Source organism: Lutjanus erythropterus, chromosome 11 (assembly GCF_056507025.1).
Source record: "Lutjanus erythropterus isolate fLutEry1 chromosome 11, fLutEry1.hap2, whole genome shotgun sequence".
Lineage (NCBI taxonomy): Eukaryota > Metazoa > Chordata > Actinopteri > Lutjaniformes > Lutjanidae > Lutjanus > Lutjanus erythropterus.
In genome coordinates this window covers 14,710,650-14,738,124 of record NC_139327.1, presented here as the reverse complement: position 1 = coordinate 14,738,124, position 27,475 = coordinate 14,710,650, and the positions used below count along the sequence as shown (strand labels likewise).

The 27,475-nt window shown below is 39.4% G+C and overlaps 1 protein-coding gene across 5 annotated transcripts in view; it reads left to right on the top strand.

Moving 5' to 3' along the window:
- The first annotated feature begins 248 nt into the window (after positions 1-248).
- LOC146318758 (unconventional myosin-XVIIIa-like) overlaps positions 249-27,475 on the top strand; it is a 100,256-nt gene continuing 73,029 nt past the window's right edge. For 3 of the 5 annotated variants that reach the window (XM_084730893.1, XM_084730892.1, XM_084730890.1), the window contains exons 1-12: positions 11,420-11,549; positions 13,142-13,402; positions 13,563-13,585; positions 15,081-15,848; positions 19,500-19,589; positions 19,768-19,839; positions 22,964-23,023; positions 24,546-24,633; positions 25,029-25,135; positions 25,223-25,399; positions 26,162-26,372; positions 26,469-26,611. In XM_084730893.1, the coding sequence (XP_084587019.1) occupies positions 13,363-13,402; positions 13,563-13,585; positions 15,081-15,848; positions 19,500-19,589; positions 19,768-19,839; positions 22,964-23,023; positions 24,546-24,633; positions 25,029-25,135; positions 25,223-25,399; positions 26,162-26,372; positions 26,469-26,611 (1,779 nt within the window). In that variant the 5' untranslated portion in view covers positions 11,420-11,549; positions 13,142-13,362. Of the gene's footprint in view, positions 1,245-11,419; positions 11,550-13,141; positions 13,403-13,562; positions 13,586-15,080; positions 15,849-19,499; positions 19,590-19,767; positions 19,840-21,308; positions 21,336-22,963; positions 23,024-24,545; positions 24,634-25,028; positions 25,136-25,222; positions 25,400-26,161; positions 26,373-26,468; positions 26,612-27,475 lie in introns of those variants that run through there. The other 2 variants (XM_084730894.1, XM_084730891.1) reach the window with 2 other exon arrangements.

The window sequence follows — 27,475 nt, the reverse complement described above, 5'->3', positions numbered from 1 at the left end:
AAATTCTGGTATAGTGACAACTCTAGTCGTTAATGTGCATAATAAACAATACTGGCCAATAATCACTATACAAACTAAATTAGATGGTTCTATTGAGCTCTCAGCATATATTTCCTTATTTTTCTTCTTTGTTTCCTGTTCCCTACAGATGGCAAGTCCCGAACTACTGTAGATGCCCTCAGGTACTTCTCCTAATCATTTAAATTAAGCTTTTCTTGCTGTAAACACTTCAAACTGGTAAAAGACTACACAAAGGTTCGAACATGTTTAACTTAATGAAGAAAGACAAGGAGAAGGAGAAGGAAAAGGACTTAGGCAAGAAGGAGAGGAAAGACAAGAAAGACAAGAAAGAGCGTATGTCTCAGGCAGAGTTAAAGAGCCTGGAAGAGATGAGCATACGTAGAGGTTTCTTCCATCTCAATCGAGGGAGCTCTAAGAGGGACTCCAGGAGCAGGCTGGAGATCTCTAGTCCTATCCCAATAAAGGTGGCTAGCAACATGGAGCTCAGCCTGACAGGCCTGGAGGCTGAGCATCTTCACAACACCTTGGAGCAGGACATGGGCCAAATAAGTGCAAGTACCTCTGGTGAAACGATGAAAGGAAATGAACTGGGACTTCATCGGAGCTCTGTAAAGGAGAGAGCAGCTAAATTTGGGGAACTGGCCAAGTTGAATTCTGTGGTAGTCCAGAGGCACGTGTCTTTTTCCCTGAAGATCAATGAGGACAGTGCAGCGGAGGCTTCAGATGTTTCTGGGAAGAAGTGGACTTCATCTTCTCTGAAGTTCCACCCTAACCTGAAAAGCCCCACCGTGGTTCATATTCCTGAGATGGTGGAGAAGACCTTCCCTGGTGTGGACCTACAGTTGCCTATGCTTGTTGCTCCACCAATACCAGATCCAAGACAGCTTGAGCTACAGCGGCGCAACACTGGGGATTTTGGCTTCTCTTTGCGAAGGACCACCATGCTGGACAGGCAGCCTGATGGAGGAGTGTGTCGGCGTGTGGTGCACTTTGCCGAGCCAGGCGCTGGGACCAAGGACAGGGCTCTGGGCCTGGTGCCAGGAGACAGGTTGGTGGAAATCAATGGCATCAATGTGGAGAGCAAGAACAGGGATGAGATCGTGGAGATGATCCGTCAGTCTGGAGACACGGTCCGGCTAAAAGTGCAGACGATTCTGGAGCTGAGTGAGTTGAACCGCAGCTGGCTGAGGATGACTCAAGGCCTGCACAAAGACATCTTTGATGTAAGTAGGGCTGTTGAATCATTTTCTGTCCATTGAGTGAATAGATTTGAAATTGTAATGACAAGTGTCATCAACAGAGGGCGTTACCCAATGCATACTGACCTGTAGAATATGACACGCCTACTAAACCCACTATTTTCATATGTCTTTTCCACCACATGGAACTGGTCCTGTTCTGGTTGAAGCACATAACCATTCTGAGCATCTTCACCAACAATAAATTGGTTTGAAATCTAAAAAGTTGGCTCCCAGCAGGAACCAAAAAAAAAATAGCAGATTTTCCTTGGAAACTAAAGTGGGTGTGTCAAATTGTACAAGCCATTCTGCATTGTGCAAAGCCCATTGTTGATGTCATCCTTGATTACCATGGTTCCATTCAAAATGGGTGAAAATGCAGACTAGTTTACTAGATGGCAGCAAGGCTTCAAGTGTCTTTAATGGAGCTGGTTCAAGAACCAGAGGTTATTTGGTGGAAAAGGGCCTTCATAGGAGGTTCTGGGTCCTCAAATGGCTCTTTTCACCAAATTAGCTCTGGTTCCTGAACTGTTTATTGTAACTTGGTGCTATCTAGCGAACCATCCCATGTTTCCACCAGGTTTGAACAGAACCATTGTAATCAACAGTGTCGTTAACAAGGAACATCACACAATGCACAACAACATGTAGAATATGACATGCTCATTTTTGGTTCCAGCTGGCAACCAACTTTTCAGGTTACGAACAAGCTTATTTTTTGGTGGAAATTCTTAGAATGGCTCAAAATTAAGTGCTTGAACTGCAATGGGCCGGTTCCATGTTGGTTGAAAAAGGTCTGTTAGAGCCTCTACAGAGAACCCTTCTATGTTGTAATGGTTCCACTCTGAACCTTTCCACCCTCTAAGGTTGCCGACAAGACCTCACCCAGGGATTTCATGTCGTACCCACCCAGAGGGTTCTATAGAGAACCCTTTTAGATTCCAAGGGTTTTATTTAGAACCCACTCAGGGAGTTCTGCTGAGGGTTCATCAGAAACAGCTGGTTTTGGGTAGAACCCTTATTTCTAAGAGCACACTACTTTTGTTTCTTCAGTGCCATTTCATAGTTTAATACATATACAAGTGGTCGCATCTCCAAATTATCCTTTTATGTTGGCTATGATTTCAAGGTGGGTCTTGTGATTTCAGGAAATTATTCTTCATATTTCCATTGTACTGGAGCTTCTGGATCTGTTATTTAAATACATGTGGTACCTACCTGGAGTAAAAGTTATCAGCACTTAGAATTACTGCATATGCCAGCATTTTTTTTCTCATTTTGATATTTCTTTCTTCTAAACATGTGGTTTTACACCCACATATAGTGGATTAAATATGTCTGGATCATGGGCAGAACTGTGATGACACTGCCGATGTGCTATTGTGCTTGTATGTAAGGGTGTGTGTGTTTGTGTGTGTTTTGAAAGAGAGAATGTGTTCTGGTGTATATATAATCCCCCCTCCCCCCTCCCCCACTCCTTTGACACCAAACAATAGGACGCTGAAGGAAACAACGGCACAAACGCCACCACAGACCACTGCCATATGGTCTTGTGAGACTTGGCTGGCAGCCCATTCTTTTGCTCAGATAATCATGTGCAGCATGTAGAGGAGCATCAAGTTAAACTCTTTATTAGCTGGAACAACAAACATCTGAATTTGAGCTGCCTGAAGTCTTTGGTTTTGTGACAGCGGAGTTTAGACAATGGCAGCACATCTTCTGTGCTGGCAGGTTGAAAATATGTGTGAAGCATCCACATTGTAGAATTTGAAGCTTCTCTGGTGCAACATTTGAAGCATTGTAGTCAGCCACACTCTCATTGGCTTTGCCGATATTGAGCTTCAGGTGATTATTGTTGCAGCATGTGACAAAGCTCTCTATCAGTCCTCTGTGCTCCTCTGTAAAAATAGTCTCTACATAGCTTGTTCCTCACTGGAAATTATTATCTTAAATCCTTCATGCTAATATAATAAGAACTTCCACAACATTTATCATATGAGTCTGGACAGACTGGACAGGTTGGCAGAGACATACAACCATGAGGCTATTATTATGTTATTCTATTTTTTTCATCTATCTTCCCATGCTATGAGTGTAGGGAAAAGGCCATTAATTATCTAATGTTGAGTTAAACAGAAATTGTGCATCACAGTTAGTCTCAAGTGCACTGTAAAATAGCAGGGGTGACCTTGATATGTGCTGTACTGTATGTATGTCACATTGTATTTTCCTCCATCCGATACTTTTACCAATATAACATAACGAGTTACATGAGACTGTGGGAATGAATGTGTACACAGCCAGAGACACAGTTCATTTACTTTGCTTTGTCCTACATTCAGCTGATCTCGATCATCATAAGACAGGCCACATTAAAAAGCAGAAAATGTGCATGTGAGTGTGACCTAGAACCAACAGCACTATTTATAGGTGGTTATAATAAGATCTGGATTCTGGATCTAGAGCTCCGCAACACAGTTAGAACCATATGTGATACATGAACAGATTTTGCGTGTTGGTTGAATTTATTTAGAAGGAAGTAAAATAGTTTGACATTTTAGAAATATGCTTATTCACTCTCTTGCTGAGTGTTAGTTGGGGAGTTTGATACCACACTTATATCTGTCCTCTGGTAATGAAGCTACAGTCAGGTGACTGTTAGCTTAGCTTAGCATAAATACTGGAAGCGGGAGGAACAGCTTGCCTAGATTTGTCCAAAGGACCTCTAAAACCGAAGGCCGCAGCCGAGACCAAAACGAAGCTCCCGAGTGTGTGTTGTAGCATCACTATGACGATTAGCTCTGCCCATGGTGGAGGGAGTACTGGCTCTGTCCTCAAGAGCAAAACCTGCATGTGAGTAATTTAAGGTGGTGGAAAGTTTACAAAAGCATGCTGATCCTAACATGATTAATCCTAGATGCTAGACAAAAAAGTAAAAATAATAAAATAATGCGCCCATAAAGTTTTACTAATATACTGCTTTGTGGTGTCTCAAGGACTGAAGGGCAGATAGTGACTGTATTTCAGATTTGGTCATTGGTTACACTAATCTTGGGTGCCCACCATGAAACTGTGGTGATTGGCTATTATAAAAAAAAAAAAAACAGTGAAAAACCCCTGTGTTGTGATTGGCTGTCATACAAACAACACCAGTGCTGTGATTGGCTGTTATAAAATCACCCTGTGTTGTTATTGGCTGTTGTAAAACCCAACTGTCTTGTATTGGCTGTCATAAACTGGCATGAAAAAATGGATACCGCCTAAACCTAGTCTGTGTTTTGTTATCTAGTTGTGATTTTGGGGGGATCTATGTGCTGGACTTGGGTGGATGCAGTGACTTCCTGGGGTCTTTTCATCACTATGTGGTTACCTGACAACCAGTGGCGATTTACTAGCAGTACTGTAATCTGAATACAACAAGGAGCCCATTATTGACCAAAAACCAGCCGTTCAGGTTTGGTATCAGTTGAACACCTGTTCTCCCTGTGTGTACTGTCTGCTGTCTCTTCCTGTGTTGTCATTAAATGGTTTCTGATTACAGTGCCAGGCCTGCACAATATGCCCCTCACCAATTTCACGAGAGACTGTCCAGCTGGAATCTCCTCACCAAGTGTAATTGTCTCTGGCACTAAAAGAATATAATCTCACAACAATTGCTTGTTTGCTATTTAGAGGCTCAGTGGTACTGCAGATTGCTTCTCACGAGAAAGAAACAACTTTAAATGTGATCCTACATTTATTCTGGGCCTAAATGAAATTATTTCATGGCTAGGCTAAATATGGACAGCTGAGCACATGAACCTTTTGTCCATTGGGTGGCAGCCACTGTCCACACTACACAAGGCCAGAACAACTATTCTTCTGTTTTGGCCCTTCTGCTTTCAGTTCATTTTCTGATTTACTGTGAGCTGTTCATCATAGACAATCCAGTGGTCATCACATTGCTGAGATGACACCGAAGAAATAAAAGCTAGAAACAACCACAACAAGGTGGGATCTGAAGGAGGATTATGTAATCTTGTGTGTCGAAAAGAGTGCTTATGCCACACCTTTGTTCAGGTTGTATAAGGGAATCCTGCCATACCCCAGATGACCAAGTGTGCAAGTGGGGCTGCAATACCCTGTGCCCAGCTCAGAGAGGCATTATGAAGCAAAGCTGAGATTCCAGTTTTCTCAGGGAACAAGTCAGCAGTGCTAAAAGGCCGTCCCTTAAACTGGTCGATGTCCTCATGAACACCACATGACACTTTACTGTTAATGCACACCCACGTCTGTTTGGCAGAGCTGACTTCATATTTATTCTTTTTACTTCCATGTTTAATAATTTGCACGTGATATTTATATTTTTACAATGACTTTACATCTTGACCACCACCTTTGAAACTTAAATACTCGAGGATGGATGCTGTCCTGGCTGGCTGCATTTCTTTTAAAGGGATAGTGTGGATTATTTGAAGTGGAGTTGTATGAGGTACTTATCCATAGTCGGTGTATATTACCTATAGTGGATGGCAGTGACACACCCCCAGTTTGGAGTAGCAGGAGTATCAGTGTAAGAAGCTAAGCAATGTACTGCTGTGGACAGGGTCAGCAGCAAAATGAAGTTCATCCACCAGAAAAACAAACAAAAATAAAACAATACAAAAAATGTCCACCTATATTAATTTAAAGGCATAATTGTCAGCATTTTCCTAAAAAACAATCATATTAGAATAAATCCCTTTCAATCATCAGTTATGACCCAGTTGAAGTCAGAGGTTGTATTTGCAGGGAGCCTGCCATCTGCCTGTATTTCCTTATTTTTTTCTCACTGTTTCACTTTGCTCAGGACCTTTCACCAGACCAGAATGGTGGTAATTGACATCCTGATGTGTTTATGAACAGCTTGGACTTGACTTTACCTTTACGTGTTCTTTTGTGACAGGAAACCACCATTGAATAGCCAAATATTGCTCTCTTCAAACCAACCAAACTGCATAAGCAAAATGAGTAATTTTACCTTGCAGTTTGTTTGTGTTACTGTGTGTTTTTTGGTGTTTTAAAAGGTTAGTTTGGATTCACAAAGTCATGCAATAATGCAAACTAACAAACTGATCAAGACAGCGGTAGACCAGCAACTTCTGTGTTATGTACGCTAAATAACTATTTTTGTAAAATGAGTCTGATTGGTTGGGAGAGAGTGATATTTGGCTTATACAATGGTGGTTTTTGTCGGAAAAGGCTGTCTGACAGCAAGGTAAAGCTGTGAAAATATTCTTAATATAAAGTACACTGCAGTATATCACTTTGCTTCCTACATGAGCACTCCTGCTGCTTGTCCAAAGTGGGGGTGTGCTGACCACCATGTACACCAGCAATACATTGTCTATGGATAAATACCTTGAACATCCCCACCTCGAACAATCTTAACTATCCCTTTCAAAACATAGTTTAAATATTGTAGCATAACAACAAATAGGAACAAGCAGGTTCAGGTGATATTAACAATAATATCCCAGATCATACCTTCCAGGAGCTAATTTGACCTGTTTGCATTTAATAGAATTGAGTGTCAGAGTGGTCCATTGCTGACCTCATGCTGCCAAATGTCTCATCTGATATCCCGGCATCACTTATCTTTCACCCCACGCGTTTCCCGTATTTCTGCTGTCCAGACACAGTTTATCATTAGGAAATTAGCAAATGGTGTAATCTGCTCCCCAGGCTGCCCATATAAATCACGTCATCCCTTTACAGTGGGGTGATGCTGCAGAAGCAGACAGTATTAGCACAGGCGTGGATTAGAAAGAGGTGGGGCTTCCATGGATAAAACCGTTTGGTTCACGATAGAAGCTGTACTCAAGATTTCATTTCCCCTTCTCTCCAGTCTTTACATGAATTCATATTTCATTAGTATTTTAGCCATGGCACATACAGTGACATAAGATGTATAATGTAGTGACTGGCACTATTTTGACTGCTCTTTGACATATTAAGACAGAACACACTTGACATTTTTGGTTGTATGTCTGATATCATGACTCTGTGTTGGGACATAAGCACTTGTCAGATACACTCTCATCTTGTCAGCCATAAACAGGAGCGAGGTAAAGTAATGTAAGTGTCATGCAACAGAGGATGCATGATCTCTCAAGACACTACAAACATAGACAGAAGCAATAACAAAGTGAGAGCGAAAGAAAAAATAATTTCTACCTCCATACATGTTAGAAAACATCAAACCAAACATGAACACATTCCTGCTCCTTAGACATTGCAGCTATAAAACATAACTTAGTTACATCTGAGGCACAAACTGTGCCTTTAACATATCAAACATAAAGCACTCTTCTACACATTTAACATTTAACACACACTGGGTTAGATGAAACAAAAACAAATCAGGATATTTGCTGACATTTTAAGGAAAATCCTATATTTAAATTGGGATATAATGGACAATAGAACAAGAAGTTAATTTCATTTTCAGTCTCTCTCACCTCACACAGGTGGCACTTTCTTCACTTTTATTGAGATTGTGCATGTGTGCTGTTGTAACTGTGTTTGGTTCTCTTCAATGTGAGAAAATCAGTAAAGCTCCCAGCATCATTCTTGATGTCTGTATGTGTTTTTGCCTGTTAAATTTGGAAATTGTCTTTGGCTGTTTCATGAGACCATTTTCAATTTCTGCTCCACCTTGAACACGAGAACCACAGGTGAGGTTTCTAAATCATATCCATGTGGCCCACTTTCAGAGAGAAGTTCAGATTTTCAGGCCTATTTACTATTACTGAGTAAAATCTGGGTCACATCTTGGACTTTTCAGAGGACTGCTGGCTGTACAGTCACTGGTCAAATATTTTTTTTCTCAAAATACACGGGATGATATGACATTTTAATCTGAAATGATCATCTTACTTCAGTTAATGTTATATTGAACTACAACCAAGATTAATAAGAAGTTGGTTAGAGCCGATGCTCTGCGGCTCATACACACTTGGGTGATTTAACACTTTCTTGAACTTGCACTTGATGCCCTTTATTGATTTCCCAGGTGATGCTCTCTTATGATATTTTTATGATGCCTATGCTATATTAGGTCTGTGTCATGTATGGTTGTTGATGTCTTTCTATGCTCTTTGTGCATAACAAATTCCCCCTCAGGGCAAAATAGGCATCATTCATTCATGAAGGTTTCATTCAAATAAAAAAAATAAGGTATAGATATTTTATCTATAACAAAATATATATTGAAGGAGTGTGGTATGATTTGAACAGATTTCAGAATAGTGGCGGATTTAACTGGGACAGAATCAGCAGTGTTTATGGTGTATAGTCCTTAATCTTTGCTGTGCTCTAGCCATGTGTGGACAAACAGCCGACACGATGCTGTGTCCCAGTAACTGACTCTGGGGATTAGCAAACTGTGCTAGATAGACCAGCTAGGCTGTGCGTCTGGCTGAGTGCTTGTATATAAACTTCTCATTTCACTACAAGGAAGACACACTGTATAGCAGATTTTTTTTTTTTTTCAGGTAGGCTCAGTTTTTGCACGTTAGAATTAAAATAGAACAAAAAAAAGGTATTGTCACAGATGCTTTTGCTTTGTCTGATTTTCCATTTGTTTTATACTTTGTACACAAAGTGGTTAATTGATAAATGAAACTGTTAATGAGTTTATGAAGAGGAAAGGATCGTGCCAGGGTTGGATTAGCTTGTCCCTGCCCAGCCAAGCCTGTTGCTATATTTCCGTGTTTTTGTTTCGTGGCACCACTGAGCTGAATGCTGACCTCCAGGCAACTCAACACGTGTTTTACCAAGCTGGTTTTACAGTAATGAAGTGTTGATGAAGCTTTTACTTTAAGTCATCAAACATTTTTTGATTTGGATAGAATCGGACTGGTCTGTATGCCATTTTTGATTGTCTGAGCTTGGTGCTACATTTTTGTTAAGGATTGTCACTGAACAATACAACTTATCAAATTTAGGTCAGTAGTGTGCCCAAGCAGAGGCCTCTGTGAAAAAGAGAAATTCATACATTGGTTTATAGCTCCCTCTTGTGGTGTAAAAGACATGGTGAGCAGCTTGTGTTCCACAAATATTACATATGTGGTGTGGCCATAATAGGTTTTTACTATGTATTGGCTTGTTTATCTTTCTCCATACGTGCTTTAGTGTACCTGCATGGACAGAAAGGTTACTCTTTGACAGGGCCCATGTTACAGTGAATGAATGAATTTTGATATCAATATATTGGCTGATTATTTATTCAAAATATCATATATGGAATTTAGAAACATAAACATTTTTTCTAACACATTTTTTACGTTGATCCCCCAAAAGAGCTTAACGCTTGTGACAAAGATATGTAATAGAGGCAGGATATCAAAATTTAAGAATAAATGTCCAAAATGATATCAGGACACTGAAACAGTAATTTTTACACTGGTAATTTTAATAATTATAAGTTACTATGAATAAAAAAAAACACAAATAGAAGAAAACATATGTGGATATTAACCTAAATTAAAAAAGAATCAATCAAACATTCAATGCTGCCTATAAAGTAAACAAATAAAAACAATTTGCATTATGTTCTGGTTAACAAAAGTTTTCATACTGGCACATATCAGATAGATGCTGAAAAAGACTGATACAGCTTTGATAGGCCAGTATTGGGCCGACAATATCAGTCAATAAATGGTTCGTAGTTCTGTTTTAATAAGGTTGCAAAGATGTTATAAATCATCAATAAGTTGTTTGAACACATTAGATAAAAAGGGAAACAGTGACCAGTTAATCCTCAGCACTCATTGCTTACCATGTCTTCTCCATCAGCAGCATTTACACCTGTCAGCTTCATCAGATGTTTTTACTAAGTTATGAGCATATAACCACTGTCAGCATATCTTAATAGTCAACAGTTTAATTTGATATATCGTATTAACATATCAAATTACCAGATTCAGACTTTGGCAATATTGCTCACTTTTTTTCAGCATGCCAGCAGCAGCCTTTTTCATTATATGTTGGCATGAAATATGTTATCAGGTTGTTAAAATGTTATACTGTGGTACTTAGACTTTAAGGAGGAATCCTTAATATATTTACTGTAATAAATCTGACATTAACGCCACAGCCATGATGTCCTCCTTTGGCATTTCTTGCAGTCTGTAACTAAACTGTCTGTTCGGCCATTTCACATTAATTGGAGTTCAAATTAATGCATAATGTCTGCTGAATAAATTAGTATGTGTTTTTGAGTCATGACAAATCATTAATAATCTTTTAGAGGTTAAACTGAGCAATACATTAATGGTGTCTGGCAGACAGTAAGACAGGCAGTCACTAAACTCCAGAGTGTGTATTTTCAGAGCAGTGGATTTTTGTTTTCAGGATAACAGGCTTAGCTTTACATTGACAGACAACTGACAGTTAGTAACAGCACATCATCTTACAGTGCAGGGCCAATCTTTGATTGTTGTTGCCAGATTTCGAGTTGACCTTGTCTTGCACTCTTACAGCTTTCCTGCAGCCTGCCTGAGCTTCCTCGAGTCTGAGGAGAAGGGGGCGGGGGAAACTGTTTGCTTCATGATTGTGTATTGAATGGGATTTCAACCTATTTAATATACCATCAATGGCGCCAACTTGCTATTTGGACTGCTGTACTCATTTTTGGATGTAATTGTTACATATTGCACCTTTAACACTAAAGCTCCCTTTTTGCAGTTAGAAATGGTAGCAACTCATTAGAAAAATTAATTAATAGCATTAATTCTAGATCTTGCCAAATAGTGAGTCATAAACGATATAACTGTGTAATAACCTGTTTATAATTGTTAATTGATAATTTATCAAGTGATTACAACCTAATTAATAACCTGATTATAAACCATACATAAAGCATTTATTAAGTGGTCTTATGGTACCAGTAGAAGTTTGTATGCCACCTGATGAGGGAGACTACCTCATTGATTCCCTGTCAGCAGGAGTGACAGGGAAAAGCGTCTGTGTTAATTGAAGTGGTTCTCCAACTTCTATTTATAGCCCCGTCTGTATCCCAGCAGCTGTCCCTCTTCTATCTCCCTGCCCAGCTCCTCTCACATTACCCCCCCTCCTCCTCCACTTCCCAGACCACAGCTTGACTGTGCTGTGCTGGCTGTGACCCCGCCCTCGAGGTTGCCCTCCCACTCACACAGGACTAGTGAGCGTGTGCTCTTTGCAGACCCGGGTCCTACCCTGCCTCGGCCCTGACCGCGCTGCTCCAGTGGCAAAGCGAAGATTGGAAGGTTAACCAGGCCTAGAGAGAAGGTAATGGGCTCGGGCCTCTGGTGGACTGTGTGTGTGGCGAGCAAGTGTGATCTGCTCAGGGTGTACATGCTCTGCTTAGCAGTTCCATTTGGGCTCCGATGGCGTCTCAGAATGGCCTCCTTTCCTGCTGAAACTATTTATAGGAGTGGACTCTGATGAAAGCGGGGCCAGAGATGGTGAAACATGTTTTCGCTGTCTTCTCAATGAGAAAGACAGAATTTTTTAGTTTATACTGGTAATGAGAAGTTGTGATAGGCATTACACAAATTTTTACCAAGTTGCGTTTCATTGCCTGGTCAGTAAGTGTGCTGATGTGTGAGTGTGAAAATCACAAGTATGCTGGATTCCTTTGTCAGTTGGCCATTAATATTGCTGGCTTTAATGGTTTTTGCTGTTGTTATTTCTGTTGTGTGGAGTAGTCATATGTTTTCTGATTGATTTTGTGTCGCCATTACAAGTTTAACAAATGACCAACATTGTATGTAATCATCAGTGTGCTGACTGAGGTAAAGGCTAGTTCTTCACTCATAGTTATGGTAATTGATTGAGAGTAAGGCTCATATAATAGGACTGGTCTCATACATAATGCCTCTATGTCTTTAGATTATTCCATAATATACAATATTCAGTATATCTCAATATACACATTTTCTCTGAAGCAACATACATTCTCAAATGCTGCAAATGTGATGATTGTATACAATATGATACAAAGGGCTGGGTGTTATGGTCTTAACTAAATATCACAATAGTTTTGACCACGTGTCTGTCTGTCTGTCTTCAAGTGTTGTGACAATATTGTAGGGATGACTAGTGGCGCTTTCACAAAATGTTAAAGGAGAAGTCTGTATTATTTTCACTGTAATAAATCATAAAATTACCATGATATGTCATTAGACATTACGGAAACATTTTGAGGTGTACCTGCTACTTTGACAGCACCACTACAGCTGCAGGGTCCTCCTTTGACATTTCCATTCTGGCCCAGAATAACTGTTTTTGTTTTACCCATTTCATGCCAAATGTTTGCTGAATGAATAAGTGTCTGAAATCATCACTGCTGCTCCTTTAAGGTGGTATATTGTGATGCTGAAACTCATCAATAAGGAGCCCTTTTGACAGTTATAAATTGTAGTAATAGGATTTTAACTTATTTAAATCTTATATTTAATAGGATTTTAACTTATTTAATTTAACGTCTGTGGTTCCAACTTGCCATTTGGACTGCAGTACTCATTTTTGGCACACAATTGTTACATATTGCTCCTTTAACACATTGAAATTTTTGATAGTCATTAGTAACAAGGATATAATGACTAAGTGGGCAAGACCAGTCTGGTAAGTTCAGTTAATCATGTTACTTCATTGTAATGCAGAATTTAAAACCAGGAACAGACAACACAATCTAAGACGATATCTAGTCTCATATCAAAATATTGATGTAATATTGATATATTGCCTGGCCCTACCACATAGTACTGACTTTTAGTCTTAGTTTACAGGGTGTTTATGTTCATGTTTTCCAGTTTTTTCTTGTAGTTTGAAGAAAGTAATCATAATTTCATTATGTTGTTCATGTGTTCTGTCCTCAGTGCTGCATGGTCCCACTGCCCTGTTGGTGTATGACCTGTTGTGTGCAGAAAACAAGTTCCCAGTATCCCACCACTCACCCTTAAATTCCCATTTTTCATCGCTCTCCGTCTCTGCACAGTACATCTTCCTCTCCGCGTCTCTGCCTTCTTTTTTGTCTCATCATTCCATACATTTGTCCTCCACGTCGTCCAGCTTGTTCCATGACTTGTGGCCTATCACCATGGCGTACAAATCACGCTTTTCATTCTGGGAGCAAAAGGGAAGTCTCGCTTTTCTGTGTTGTTTTTCTGCCTCTCTGTTCATATTTGTATGCTGCTGTTTGTTGATTTTGTCCTAAAATGTTGCTTTATGTTGATAGAGAAACGCTTTGGTCTGAATGTGTGGTTTGATCTTTTTTTGTGTTGCTTCCTCTCGTGTAGGTTAAAGTTGAGAACAAGCCAGATGTAAGTGCTTTTTTTCACCTGCATGCTGTTGGGCACTAATTCACTTTTGAAACCATTTTGTGTGCTGTGATACAACATGAGAGAAAAAAATGAATACTAATCATGATCACAGTGTTCTCCAAGCTGAAGTCAGTTTAATTTAGCATGGACCTGGGGATGTTCATTATAGTCAGGGCAACTACTGTTTTGATAAACATTAAAGGGACAGTTCACCCCTAAATAAATACTTTTCCTCTGGCCTGTAGCCTGTATTCATCTAAAGCGTTTGGTGTCAGTTGCAGAGTTTTGGAGATATCGACTGTAAAGATGTCTCTTGAATATAATGGGACTAAATGACACTTGGCTTGCGGTGCTCAAAGCGCCAGAAAATACATTCCAAAAACTCAACACCTGTGTCTCTTTCCAGAAATCGTGCTCAGAGTTAAGTCTGTACGGTCAATATCTCCAAAACTCTGTGACTCAGGCCAACAACCTAGATGGATGATTAGCGCTATAGGCCAGAGGAAAAGTATATTTTTAAGGAACATTTTCTGTTCACTTAGTGTCTTTACTGTCAACACTGAGCATCCCTTGGTCCGCTGTTTGAATCAGAGTGGCCACTTGTTCTTATCAGCCAATTTACCAATGATGGATTCTATCAAAAGTCATAGATTCATATCAAAACAACAACAAATCTATGATCAAACTTAAGTGTAAATATTTTAAAGATTTTTACAGTTTAGATTCTTTACTTTCAATTTGAAAAGTGCCCTGTGGGATTTCTGCTATGCCTTTGTTTTCCAGCTGATTTTGGCTAATTGCCTTGTAATTGCAGAGAACATCAAGTCTCTCCTGCTATGGAATTAACATATTATTATGCCTGCTGTTATCGTGATGGCCCACCGGTAGATGCAGTTGTGAAATACAACGCTTTTCTAAATGTACGCATTGACTGGGAAAATAATAAGAAAACTTGTGCTGACAGGGTTTTTTGGTGACTGTTTCTCTTTGTCACTGTGATCTGGATGACGGCTCTAAAGATGGGCGATTAAATATTGGCAGAAATGTTAATTTCATATTTCATTTCAAAGCCCTTATCAGCAGGTACTGTTGCCATACTGATATTATTGTGCATCATTAACAAAAATCATGTTTACATACAGTGTTTCTCACCTCAATGCATTGTGCGCATCCTTGAGGTCTGATGTGTTGAGTAAAATGTGTTGAATACATATCCAACAGTTTGCCATGAAGCTCTGAAGTTAGAGCTGAATGAAAATGTTGGATCAGATGGCCTGATTGCGTAAACTAACATGAGTGGTTGCATACACCAGCTCGAGAGAGGGTTTTAAGATACAGAAATGGAAATACACTCGCTGATATAAACCCATGTTTGAATAATCCTTTAGACAGACTTTCTGAGCCGAGAACCTGGTGTTGAAATCTTTGACAGTTTATCTGCGTCAGCCCTGGGAATAATCTTCTCTATTGTCTGCCTTGCTCTGTTTGTATCCAGTCTGATGTAGATAGTAGTCAGCCTGAGGCAGTCACTAAACCTGGGCTAGACACTAGAAGTGGTCCACTGTCGACTGCATCAACAGCTCAAGAGCCCAGTAGTAAGGCAGACATGGGGGATCCGGACGCATCAGCGGAGGACCAGAGTTTTGGCGGTAAAAAGGTGGTGAGGGTGGTGAGGAGAGTTGTTAGACGTGTGCTTCCTTCTGGGACGGAACAACAGAACCAGCCGGCTGTTTCTGAGGCTGCTAAGGCTGCCTCTGCTGCGGACTCTGTGCTCAAAACCACCAACACTAAAAAGGAGGATGATATCTCCATGGGCCTGACAAGCCTGATGGGCAGAAGTCGAACCAAGGAACACCGGCCTCGCACCCGAACTCAGGACCGCAAGGAGGACATGAAAGAAGAAGTGAAGCAAGAGGAGGAGAAAGAAAAGGTGGAGGAAGAGGAGGAAAAACCTGCCGCAGAAAAAACATTGCCAAACCCTCCACTGTCAAAGTCTAACCCCCTCACCCCTCCAGCTGGGTTCATCCCTGCTCCCAAAACCGACCCTTTGGCCCCGCCTACTGGGTTCATCCCTGCCCCCAAGCAGAATCTGTTGACTCCTCCGCCCGGCTTCATCCCAACCAGAAAGTCTAGTCCGGTGCCCCCAAAACAGAGTCCCCTGGCTAGACCTCCAGGATTCATCCCTGTCACAAAGACAGACCCTCTGGCTCCTCCTGCAGGCTTCATCCCAAAGCCTCGTCCAGTTGCTGTGAAGAAGCCGGAGGTACTGAGTGGAAAAAGTGCATGTTTGCTACTAAACTTCGGGGTGGAGCATGCTGTGTGACAATAACACAGACATTACAGTTCATATACATTCAACCTACTCATAATGTTTAACCTGAAAGACAAATTCAACTTGACATATGTTTTTGGATCTGGATTATCATCACTTGTTCTTACAACTGGCATCATAACAGGCTACAACCAAGTGACTCTCTTAAAACACTGTAAAAAAAAATGAATGTCTGGGTTACCTTAAAGTTTTGAGTTGACTGAATTTGAAAAGCCAAGTTAAGGTAATTTTGTAATGATTCAAAACAAGTAAACCTTTCTAGTCATATACATTTTATATTAATTCAGTTTTACTCGGGAAAACATGTTCAATATGTTCAAGGTATTAAGTGAAAACAGCAACTGTTCAGTTATACTGACGGACATTACATACAAATTTGTTTTACCTTTACATTTTCTCAGTTTGAAAAGACACACTATAAAAAAAGTTGAGAAAAATAAGAATTTTAAAGCAGCTGTCTTCACTACTTTTTTGAGTTTTAAATCAAATTATAACCTAGAATGTTTTGGTTGAGATCATTTACTTTTCCTTTTTAGGTAAATTTGAGTCTTTGAGGTCAACACCCCCCAAAAACATCTGTATTACAAAAGTTGTTCACAGTGAGCTGTGAACCTGATTTGTTAGTATTTGGGTGCTTGAAAAGAAAATGATTGCAATTAAAAAGTATTAAATTATTAACCAATATTGACATTCACTGTAATTAGTAAATAGTTTTTTGAAAAAACTCAGAGATTCCATTTTTTCTGAGGAGAAAAGTAAGTGATTTCACCAAAAGATTATAGGTTGGCAAAACTTTGTGAAAGTTAATTTAAAAACTCAAAAATAGTAAAGACAGATGACAGATATTAAATTGAATTTATTAATATTTATTATATTTTTTTCATTTGTAAGTCTAATGGACTGAATTCAGTGCTAGCCCTGATGGTTCATCTCCAGTGTTTTCATTTTGGGGAAAGCGAGCAACCATGACATTCAACTGTCATTCACTCATATTTAAATCAAAAGAGTTCAGGTCAGAAGATTCTTTTGAATTTAAAGTAATAAATAAACTCAACGTGAAAAGACTAGTTAATTCTACTACATTTCCGTGTGACCTTTTTACAGTGCACTTTTTTTTCCAAATGTACAAGTTCAGCTCTTGATTTCTGACAAAATGAGCCTTGTTATAATGAAGCTACCCTGAATAAGTGAAGGGAAGCAGGGTGCATGTACCAGCTCATGATCAGGCTTCATCAGTGGGTATGAGGCGGTGCTCATGGCCTGCACTCTGGTAGTCTGGTCAGTTGGAGTTTTCTGTGAGCACCGAGCTGTGACTCATTACTGTCACTTTCTGCAGGCAGGGAGTTGAAGCTGTGCTCTGGCTGCTGTAGACCACAGAGGCAGCGGATCTTTTTGGGGTGCCTTTTAAAGTAACACGATAGGAATTCAAATTATTTTCTTATAGAGTAAACTAATTAGTAGTTTTTGTCAGTTAAACAGCTGTTTTCAGAAACAGTTGACCAGAAAACCGTGATGCCTGTTTGTATATGTGCAGCATGGAGATAGTACTTGGATAATTCAGTTTAACTTCAGCTAAAATCTATTTATGTTTGGACTTATGAAAAGAATGCTGAATTTGTAGGTAAGACAAGGTTATGTTTCATCGTGTTATTCAGTGTGTCTGGCATTTTGTCTGTCAGGAGGTTATCTTAAAATTTTATCAACAGATGTCCATGAAATCTGGCAACCGGTTGTGTATTCGATCGTAGAGCGAAGGATTTGATTTTGGAGATATGCAGCTGGTATTTTTGCTGAGAGATATTGTGTTTTTAACTGCTCTAGGGAGAGATTTAGGTTTCCAATATTAAGGGCAGGATCAAGATGTTAGCTCAGTTATATATTTATATGTGACTAAGCCTTCTGGGAGGTGATTTTTTTTTATTTTTCTGCTCTCTCTGGATCTACATATGACCGTGACTACTCCTGTTGCCGACAACGGCAGACATCAGCCATTACAAATGGATACAACTAAACTATCCCTGGAATAAAAGTATGATGTGCAGTAATCAGTGGTATTCAGATCCTAAAGTAGTAATACCACACTGTGGAAATAATCCAGTACAAGTAAAAGACCTGCGTGCAAAACATTATTTAAGTAAAATAATTTAAGTATTATCAGGAAAATGTACTTAAAGGATCAAAAGTAAAAGTATTTATTCTATATTAAAATGGTCCCTGTCAGTGTTTTACTTTTATATGTGATGCTTTTGTATTAATATTACTGCTCCTTTAAAGTGTATGTTGCATTTTAGCAGCTTCTAACTGCTTTATATTGTTGGGTAGTTTAATTCCATGAATGTTGCATATTCTATGATACCATCTAATGTTTGTAACATCTCTGAGAACCACCTGTAACAAATCAACTTTTCAGGAGCTCAGTCCTGGACAGGAAGGGTCTGGAAAATGAAAATTTACTAGCAACTAGTATCATTAGCAAATACTTTGATAATAAGTCTAAAATCCAATAATATGAATTTTAAATTTGTATTGATCACACTATAACAACAACAAAATACAACAAATATGGAATTAATAATCACTAATGCATGCACTATAAAAGCCAAGGAGATATAGATAAGCTGTTTCAAACCATCTTCCCCAATTCTGTAATCGCTAAAACTTTCAGTTGTGAAAAGGACAAGTCGTCTTACAGTTGTACATTATGTGAACTGGATTGGCATATTTTATTAATTGATTAACATGAGACTATTTAACATACTTTATATTGCTTAAATTATGTTACAATGGCCTTAAAAAGGTCCGCAGAAGTCTTACATTTAACGTGTTGTTTAAGCTGCAAAAATCCTGACTTAGTGCCATTACAGCACTAGTAGTTATTTGTTTTCATCTTTTGAACTTTAAGCATATTACATTGCAGAGAGAAAAAGTGAAATTAAAACTTGCATTGTAATAGTCCTACTTAGCCTTGCTGCCATGTAAAAGTAAAAACAAATCAGCAGCAATGATCGTATCATGATTGAAAAAGTTTTTAACAGAACAACCTCAACTTGAAATACAGTTTTAGCTGCAAGCAGATATGGGACCAAACTAGAAGTATTGATCCTAGTGCCACAGCTGCATACAACAGTTACAGAGCAAAGTTATAAAACTTGATGATTTAATTTCAGGTGCCTTCTCCCCAGATTCTTTGGATGTTGATGCATTTGTGAGAGAATTCAGCTGAGACAGTGCCAAATTATTTAATTATTTGAAACAGATTGTTGCTTAAGTAACCACTGACAAACAAAAGCCCTGAACCATTATTCTTTCGCTGCGGTGCCTAATGATCCAATTTTCTTTAATAGTCATTTTCCCTTACTCATTTCCTGGCTGAATTAATTGGAAAATTAAATTAGCAGGAACAAACCTGCTTTGAAGTTGTGCTGGATGTGTGAATCCAAAGTGAAAAGAAAACAAAGGAAGTTAAAACATTAATGTCATCCTCATTGTCATCTTCCCATGTCATTTCCATCTGTGTGTGTGTGTGTGCATGTTTGTCTGTCAAACTGTGTGTCTCTGGATATTTGCATTTATTGTGTAAAGGGAAAGGAGACATCTTGTCCCCCTGTGGTCCCCAATGGTAAACCGTCCTCTATTGCACCTCTCCAGACTCAGTCTCCACCGAATAAACAGGTGTGTGTCCCTCTGTAACCGTGTGTGTTTCTCACATTCAAACTGCTTGACTTTTTTTTTTTTTTTTTCACATGGATTGTTTGTGTGTGGCCACTCAGTTTTCAGTTTGTCTAAAGTGGACGATTATAGCATTTACCTCTCTGGCTGCCCGATTGCTGGTCCTGCTATCCAACTGTAGGTCCCAGAGCTGGTTCCCACCGAGGAAGATCACAAGCGTGTGAGGAGGATCTTCAACATTGAGGGCAAAGATGTAACTTTTCTCTCCCTGTATTTGTTTGGTTTGCTCCTGCCATGCTTTACAAAAGCTTTTACCCTGTGACCAGCCTGAGTCAACTGCTCGCTTCCCCAGACAGAGGAAAATGTGTCCAAAAATGCCGGGCCGTCTCACACCTGATAGAGTTCCAATTACAGGGACCCACTGTGTTGTTCGCCACCTGGTGTGAAATAGGAAACTTTGAGGGATAAGAATTTTCTCTTGACTCAGATTACTGTTTTTGACCATATGAGCTGGACACCTGTCATAAACATGAAGAAGTCTTTACAAATGTTTCTGCCTGTTGTCGTTAAGTGTCATTCTGTAAATTATGTCAGTTTTATAGCAAAGTTGACATTGTTTGAGATGTCTTTGTTATGTCAACTTGACATTAACGAAGCCAACCAGTTCTGTGTTAACTTGAAAATGATAACCAGGCCTGAATCAAGGCAACATAACCTGTCAACGTCTTTGTTATGAAACTATCAAACTATTTAGCCTCATGTATTAACATGACATTAAACTGCCATATATGGTTGGTTTAGACCTTGGCTGTCATGAGACTATTTTAAATTGATAATTTCCCTTGATCTCAACAACAGTGATACATTTTAGATATTAAGACATTAAGATATTATTAAATGTTATTACTGTGTCAAGTGTTTTATAACAGTGTCATGAATAATTCCCTTGACCTGAACTGAAGTGGTGTATTTTGGATTTGAAGTTGTCATAACAAAGACATCTTAAACAAAGTCAACTTTGAATTAAAAATGACACAATTGACTGAATGACACAATCATAAATATTCATGACAGTTTATGACAGGTGTCATTAAAAGGTTATGATGGTCTTATGTCAGTCTTATGCACACTCCTTTAAATTCAGTGTTACCAAAACATCTCATGTTCTGATAATGTTAATGGACAAATTCTGGTAAATTCTGTAGATACTCTGATAAAACTGGTTATAATCCCCAAAACTGGCCCATAAATTCTAAATTGTACGCAGTGTGATTGATTTGCAACACACTTATGTTTCAGAAAAGACAACAGTATGAGTCCTTGTACTCTATGAGCTCTCTATGATGATGAGCTCTCTACTCTATGATGACTTGTACACATCTGATAATGAATTTAACAGCTTTAGTGCTCCATGTTTCTCCTTCTCATTTCCTTCCCCCCATTCATTCTGTAGTTGTATTAATTACTTTGTTATCAGGTCCAGAGGAGCACCTTTGTACTGCATGATGATGTACTTTGCCTATTGTGATTATTTTGGCAGTGCTTGATTATGTGGCAGTTCCTCTGTCAAAATCTAAAGTGCTGAAAAGCACTTCTTTTTATTCCATTTCCTTGCTCTGATCTCCTCATGTCCCAAATCGTGTCCCATGTCTCTGCGTTTGCTTTTCTGTGGTTTGTTTGATCCTGACTTGCCACTGTCCTCTTTGCTTTTTGCATGGCCAGCGTGCCAGAGGCCACAAATCCTCTCAGGTACAGCCTGCTCGACTGTGGGCTCGCCGCACTCCCTCCTACCTGTAGAGTGCTGGAATCTAAGCTTGTTTCTTTCTACTGACCCCTCTCTGACCCACTTTGTTTGTGCCTGCCCACTTGTCTTTGTCCAACACTCTCTTCTCTAAAGTTCATTCTGCGGTCACGGGCCCAGAATGTAGTAACGTCACATAAACCAGGGGTCACCAGAGGTGGGTCTGGGATTCTTGACCAGATTTTAGAGGTCTCAATAAGATTAATAATGGCTTAATTTTCTACCAATTCAGTTCACAGTGAACTCAGTGTGCAGCTCTGTATTGGTCCTGCTGTTTTTGGCCGTTCCTATCAAATGAATGTAGATACTAAGGTGATCCTGTTGTCCAGTTGTTCTCAGCCTTTTAGAGCTGTAACCTTCCCAGAATAATCAGGTTGGTGTTTGCAACCACCACTAAAAATCCATACTGCAAAAACTATCAAATATGGCCTCATTTCCCATCATGCCTAATGCTGGACTGAGTAGTTTGTTAAGTTTGCGATTTTATGTTACAAAATCCAAATGTTACTTTTTTAGTTAGTGAGGTGACTGTTACATTTCTCGAGCCCAGCTGTATTTTGCATATTTTTGAGTGCTAATCCCTTATGTTGAATGTCTTTTTTTAAATATATATTTTTGGGGCTTCTTTTTGCCTATATAGATAGGACAGCTGAAGAGTAGACAGGAAAGGGGGGGTGAAGAGAGTGGGGATGACACGCAGCAAAGGGCCACAGGCGGGAGTCGAACCAGCAGCCGCCACAGAGGACCAACAGCCTCCATACATACTAAACCCGCCACCTCATGTTGAATGTCTTTAAGGGGCTGTTTCCTGGCTCTATTTCCGTGTTACCTGCCACAATATTTTACTTTTTTCTCCACAACCATCTGGCGACCCACAGAAATGATCTTGTGACCCCACTGAGGGTTCCGAGCCCCAGGCTGAGAACCACTGGTGTAGTCATATGCACCAGTAAACAGACTCTCAGCTCAACAGACTCTGCACTTTGCAAAATTCTTATCAAATGTGTCTTTGACAAAAAAAAAAAAACTCCAGGAATCCCTGGATTTGCTTGCACTAATATGTGTTTATCTATCACATTGAATGGTATCCTTGTGTTTACGGAGTACCGTACTATCTCTATAGTTAAGTTCTTTAGCACTGACTATTACATTGTTTTACAACTGGCTGCATGGTGCCCTGCTTTTATACCTTACTGTGTACAACTGATCTTGTTAACTGTGACTGTTAATATGACAGAACATGAATTTCCCCACAGACCCACACACTGTACTTCAATGCACCTTGTAATCCCTGCTCATTAATGCATTAATATTGTAATTCTTTATGGTGAATTACTTGAATGACTCACTTATTCTGCTACTGTTGCTTGACTTACCGATGCGTTGTTGAACTGCTGCAGTGTCTTGCATTATGTTTTTTTACTCAAAATAATTTGTGACCTACTAGAAAAGTTTTCACCATGCCGTGATTTGCCTTGTTTTGGATTGTGCATTTTGAAATTGCAGTTGAATCTAATATTTAGTTCACAAAAACATACTGACTCCTCAGTTAATTTCTGTTCCCTCCCTTCTCCAGCCCAAGGTTGTTGAGGACCCCGTGGCCATACTGCAGGCAGCACACTCAGCTGCATCTAAGGTCTGACCACAGCTACAACTGAATGTTGTTCTGGTTGTATCCACCCGTCTTTCACAGTGATGTGTGTTTTGTGGTTTTCGTGTGATGAGCTGGTAAAGTGGCCCAGGTTTCCTGATAGCACTGGCTGTTGTGGTATCACTGAAAACTCTGCAGTTAACTACCTTCTCACCCCGCATCTTAACCAGAGGAAGAGAAAAGACAAAAAAATAGGAATTTTTGCTGCAGCTGTTCGATATTTATTATGTTTGCTTGTTTGTATGTCTGAGTCAAGTGTCCTTCAAGTGTTTCCATCCATCCCTCCACTTGACTTGATTTGGCTCTTTGTTGTGTTGTTTGTATTTTTCTGTACAATCCCTCCAAACTTGTGTGTTTCTGTCTGTGTGATGTACTTGGTTGTGATGAGATACTCCTGTCTCACCTCCTGCCTGCCATTTCTTTTTAGTGAACACATTAAATGCACACTCAGTAGTGTCATGCCGATGTTTTGATGGCCCATTATTCCAAAACCCCAATAGCCTGAAAAATATCCCCTCGGATTGAAAACCTATTTGTCTGCCAGCCTGTTGTCCTGTAAACAAATGCCCGTTGCTCCGAAGGCCCATTGCTCCAAATATACGCACTGTTCCGGCAGTTGCTAACCCTAACTCTACCCCATCTAAGGACTCAGGTGACAGAGGTGTGCACCATTTGAGTTAAAACTCTCATTTTATTGTGGCTGTCTTCTGGACATAACGGACATAAATGCTAGAGCAGTGGTTCTCAAAGTGAGGTGCTTAAGGGGTCCTTAAGGGGGCTCCAAGTGGTCCACAGCAAAAAGAGGAATTGTTTTCACTGTAATTCCAGCCATAAGTATGGAAGCCAACAAAAGCTGTACTTGCAATTCTTGAGATCAAGAGTTAAGTATTTAGTTATCAAAACTCCTTTTCTTGACATAATTAAATAAATTAACCCATTATCACAAGCAAACAAGATTTTTTTTTGTCTCTGAATAACAAAATAATTAACCTGTTATCACATGAAAACAAGCTTTGTCATCTCTAGATATCAAATAATTAACTTGTGATCTCGAGATAATGATCTTGAGATTTGTTGTCTTGAGAAGAGTTATATTTGTTTTGTTATCAGGAGAAAACCTTTATTAACTTGAGAAAAGAAATGGGGTCCTGGGACAAAATCTTGATGGGGGTCAGTGTCCCTTTAGGGGCCCTCGACATGAAAATGTTTGAGAACCACTGTGCTAGAGGATCAGCTCACACAAAGTTATGCAGGTTTTCATACTGAAGAAGGCCTCTGCCCAATGAATTCAGTTCTCCCTGCATGTCTCATGTGAATGTGAGCTGCATTTTAATCTGTGCCTGTGAATGTGTCATTTGTGAGATCCTTGTGGAATACCATTATGAAGTTGTTGCATGTAACTGTTAATCATTCAGCAGTTATTTTCATTTTACCTCTTCATTTTGTATTGGACACTTATTGATCAAACAAGTTTCTTCTCATCTTGATTGTTTGTCTTTTTCGTCAGGGGAAGACTGAGGAGCAGATAACAGCAGAGAAGGCCTGGTATAACACGGAGAAAGTATGGCTCGTCCACAAGGATGGATTTTCCTTGGGTCAGGAAAGATTTCAGCATTTAAATATCTGTCCACTTGTCATTTCTTGATAGTTGTATTTCTCTGCTTATTATCCCGTCAGTGCTGATGCGTGTGTTCCTGAGAGACATTAGATTGTTGAACTATAACACTGGGCTTTAGAAAATGCTTTTGATATTTTAGTATTAAAAGAGGGCACCCGACTAGAGTCCTCCATTTTTCCTCAGGCTGTTTGTAATTAGACTCAGCATGTTTTTGACATTGAATGCTTGTTTAGTTTTAATGAAGCTTAGGCATTATTAAAAGAGAAACAACTGCCACACACTGTCAGACATGTAAGATAAGATGGAAGCTTTTGCACTCAGGTGGAGATCGTATGTCATGATAAATTAAGTCTGTGCTTTGTGTTGATGCAGCAACCCTCCTGAAGACAGAGGCAGGCAGTCTGCCAGAGGGGAAGGTGAAAATCCGCCTGGAGAGTGATGGATCTTTATTGGATGTGGATGAAGATGATGTAGAGAAGGTATTTAATCGCCAAATCAACTCTCAATCGCATCAATTACAGATGATGCTGGGTGAGTGCGTGACTGTGTCTGACTTTGAACTCTAGGCAAACCCTCCGATGTTCGACCGAGTGGAGGACCTGGCCTCCCTGCAGTATTTGAATGAGTCGAGCGTGATGCACTCCCTGAGGCAGCGCTACGGCGGTAACCTGGTGCACACCCACGCTGGGCCCAACATGGTGGTCATTAACCCAATTAGCGCCCCCTCAATGTACTCTGAGAAGGTAAACTCCAGCCTGTGCATATAATGACACATCTGTTACAGGAGAGCAAAATATGAGAATATGAGATAGCAGTTGACATTTATAACTTCTTCTCTATGACTTTGTCCTCTTTATGCCGCTTCATAGGAGGACCAAAACTGACAAAATAAAAACATAAAATAAAACAGTATATAGATGACTCGATAAATAAATTTTATGCAATTAAGTGCATCTGGATATAATATTCTAAATAAATGTAGACCTTAATTAATTTATTAAATACGACATAAATTGATATTTATGTTTCAGTTTGCTTCTGTATTTACTTACCTTTGTGTTAATCTCCCCATTTATGTATTTTCATTTGCTCTCCTTTTCATTTTCCATTTTATTTATGAATTTTAAAATCTATGTATTTATTTCTGTATTATATTCCCTTTACATTTCTCCTAATTTTTTCCCCAAATTAATTAATTTATTAATGAATGTATTTGTCTATTTGTTTACTTATTTGTTTGTTTATTTATATATTTATTTATTTAAATAATATTTATTTACATTAATTAGTTGATAACGTGTGACATAAATTCATATTTTTAAATTTGCTCAAGTTGTTTGTAATCTGCAAGCTCACTGCTAGATACCTCTAAATCCTACACACTGGTCCTTTAATGGCATATCAGTTTCTTCATGGAGCCATTTATTTATTTATTTATTTATTTTCCATTTTGGCAGTTTCAGTCCTCCATACTCTCTTTCACTGTGTCTTTGTCTTCTTTCCAGGTGATGCAAATGTTCAAAGGCTGCAGGAGGGAGGACACTGCCCCACACATTTACAGCATGGCCCAGTCTGCCTATAGGAACCTGCTGACCACTCGCCAGGATCAGTCCATTGTCTTGCTGGGCAAGAGTGGCAGTGGCAAGACCACCAACTGTCAACACATCATCCAATACCTGCTCACCATCGCTGGCAGCACCAACAAAACATTCTCAAGTGGGTTAAAAAATTCCCAGATTATTAAAATATAGTGCATGTTGTTGTATTATTGAGACCCTCCTAAATGACTGTGTTGTTCTTTCTTGTGTGTAGCAGAGAAATGGCAGGCGGTCTACACAGTTTTGGAAGCATTTGGGAATGCGTCTACCTGTATGAATGGGAATGCTAGTCGCTTCTCCCATATTGTTTCCTTGGACTTTGACCAGGCGGGCCTGGTGACCTCAGCCTCTATCCAGGTACAAATAAACACATTTATATTTGTATTTAAAGGGACAGTTCACCCCAAAATCAAAAAGACATATTTTTCCTCTTACCTGTAGTGTTTTATTTATTCAGATTATTTTGGTGTGAGCTGTAGAGTTTTGGAGATATAGGCAATACAAAGATGGATTTTCTTTGTTTTCAAATTAACTGACTTATTAACTTGAATTATTAAAGGCACAATATGCAACATTTTCCTGAAAACAATGTATAGACCTATAAACATAAGTGGTGGGGGTGGCTGTATCTGCAAAGACCCTGCCTCTGCCTGTGTTTCTCATTATATTGCTGTGCTCGAGATATGTTACCAACCCAAAACGGTGGTATTTTATGTCCCGGGAATGAGACTCAAAAATCAACAATCTTTCTGGTGCTAAAGAAAAAGTGTAAACGTCCTCAGACCATTGCACAAGCAGCAGCAATCAGCTTGTCCGGTGCTTCTCAGAGAAGGGGCCATTATTGTGAGAGGAGAAACTTCAGATGACTTGTCTGAAGTACCACTGGGGCACACAGACACAGGCAAAAAGACTTTTATTGAAGGAGACACTGCCTGTGTCTTCATCGAGCTCACAAAAGATTCTGACTATAACTAAATGAACTTGCAAGGATTTACAGATGAATTAGATATTTTGTGGCTTTTAATAACTGCAGCTGCATTTTATTTGCAAATGCTTTGGTTTATACAACATTAAACAGCTGGAACCTCTTTCACCATGCAATCACTGAAATACTGATTGATTCATAAACATAAACTGCTCTTACCAGGGGCAGAATGGCATATTTTCCTCATAGTATGAAATACACATTTATGGGATCAGAATTATCTTCATTTAAAATTT